Source organism: Rhea americana, unplaced genomic scaffold, assembly GCF_003343005.1.
Source record: "Rhea americana isolate MKP2758 unplaced genomic scaffold, rheAme1 scaffold_80, whole genome shotgun sequence".
Lineage (NCBI taxonomy): Eukaryota > Metazoa > Chordata > Aves > Rheiformes > Rheidae > Rhea > Rhea americana.
This window is the reverse complement of record NW_028186979.1, coordinates 1130303-1131801: the sequence shown is the minus strand read 5'-3', so window position 1 is coordinate 1131801 and position 1499 is coordinate 1130303. Positions and strand designations below refer to the sequence as shown.

Sequence of the window (1499 nt, the reverse complement as noted above, 5' to 3'; positions counted from 1 at the left end):
TTTTTTTTTTTTTTTTTTTTTTTTTTTTATTGATGATCTTGCAGTGGTCTTACGGGAGCTGCTGAAGCTTTTCAGGAGGAATTGCCTTCTGGGAGTTGTGGAGGCTTTTCAAGAGGAAGCACCTACTGGGAGCTGTGGAGGCTTTTCAAGAAGCAACACTGTGATCATCCGAAAAGCCACCTGTTGCTAAGTCTGCAGCATTTCCTTGGGCCATGAGTTGACACAGTTTCATCACACATTCAACAAGTTGGCCAACAAATTGCTCATTTACTTGAGCTATGCTATCAAACTGATCCATGGATGAATGTGGCTGTCCAGAAGAAACTTGTTTCTGGGACTCACTTGCATTGCCATACTTGTTGGAGCTCCTATGTGTTTCACTGGAGCTCTCATCCATATTGAAGCCTGCCTCACATAAGATCTCCTGTATGAGGCTTAGGAGTTTATTTCTTATGTCTCCCTTTACAAAATTCAATTGTTCTTGGAGATCATTTTTTGTTCCTGAATATGCTGAAAGGGATTTCGAGCTCTGGCGCTTCCCAGCATTCTCTAAGTGAGAATCTCGATGAACAAACCCAAAGGAAGCACTGCCAAACTCAGAAGCGTTTTTGTTACCATTACTCTGCTGCAATAAATGCTGCTTTATCAGCATTAATGCAGTCACGATGAGGTCCTTTGCATATTTATCCATTGAGCGATTTTTTTCGGAATACTTGCTTGATGATGAGTGAGATGTACTGGCTCCTCTATCCTTATCCTTACCTAGATTATGCATTTCACCCTTCATTGCTGCAATTCGCATGCCTTGAGATTTGAAGTCTGACTGGGACCTAGCTTTAAGTGCTGTAAATGCTAAGCTTTGACCTCTGGCATGTGCTTTTTCATCTGATAAATCCCTAAGCAGGCGTTTCACCATGGCTTCCAAAATTTCAGTAGCTTTCTGGCTTCCTACATTGAATAGATTTTTCTTCAGTGTGGAAACAAAGTCAGAGTCTGTCATGAGCACCCCAGTGACACTGTGCAGATTTTTCATGGTTGAATCTATCAGATCTGATATGACTTCTTTGGTGTGTTCCAGGAGAACTTTCTTAAGAAATACACAGGCTGGCACTTTTTTACCTTCTTTCTTTTGTACTTGCATGGTTTCCAGCAAAGAGAACACCATGTCAGAACCAACACAGTTTGCAGACACCATTAGAGCCTTGCTTCCAGAAGAACCTTCATCTGATTTTTTTCCTTGAGGGTTTATTTGTTTTTCTCCTCGTTTGCTGCTATTCTGATTTGCCATCGTATCTCAGAAGAGGGAGGTTTCCTTGGAATCTGGGTTGCTTTTGCTCTTACTAGCCTTCTCTAGCTGTGGCCTTGTGGGTGGCTGCTTACCTTTTGGGTTGTGTGCTTGCTTCAGCAGCTTCACTCACCTTCAGCAATGCAGTTGTGCTCACAGAAACTTAGTGAATCGTCCCACCGTTAACTGGTGAATGCACTTGCYGGCCCTGCTT

General features: G+C 42.6%; 1 protein-coding gene across 1 annotated transcript; it reads right to left on the bottom strand.

Moving 5' to 3' along the window:
- Positions 1 to 145: 145 nt before the first annotated feature.
- Positions 146 to 1288, bottom strand: LOC146585436 (A-kinase anchor protein 4-like). Its single transcript, XM_085322942.1, has one exon. It carries the CDS (start codon positions 1286 to 1288, stop codon positions 146 to 148), a length of 1143 nt encoding a protein of 380 aa, XP_085179068.1.
- Between the last annotated feature and the right edge of the window lie 211 nt (positions 1289 to 1499).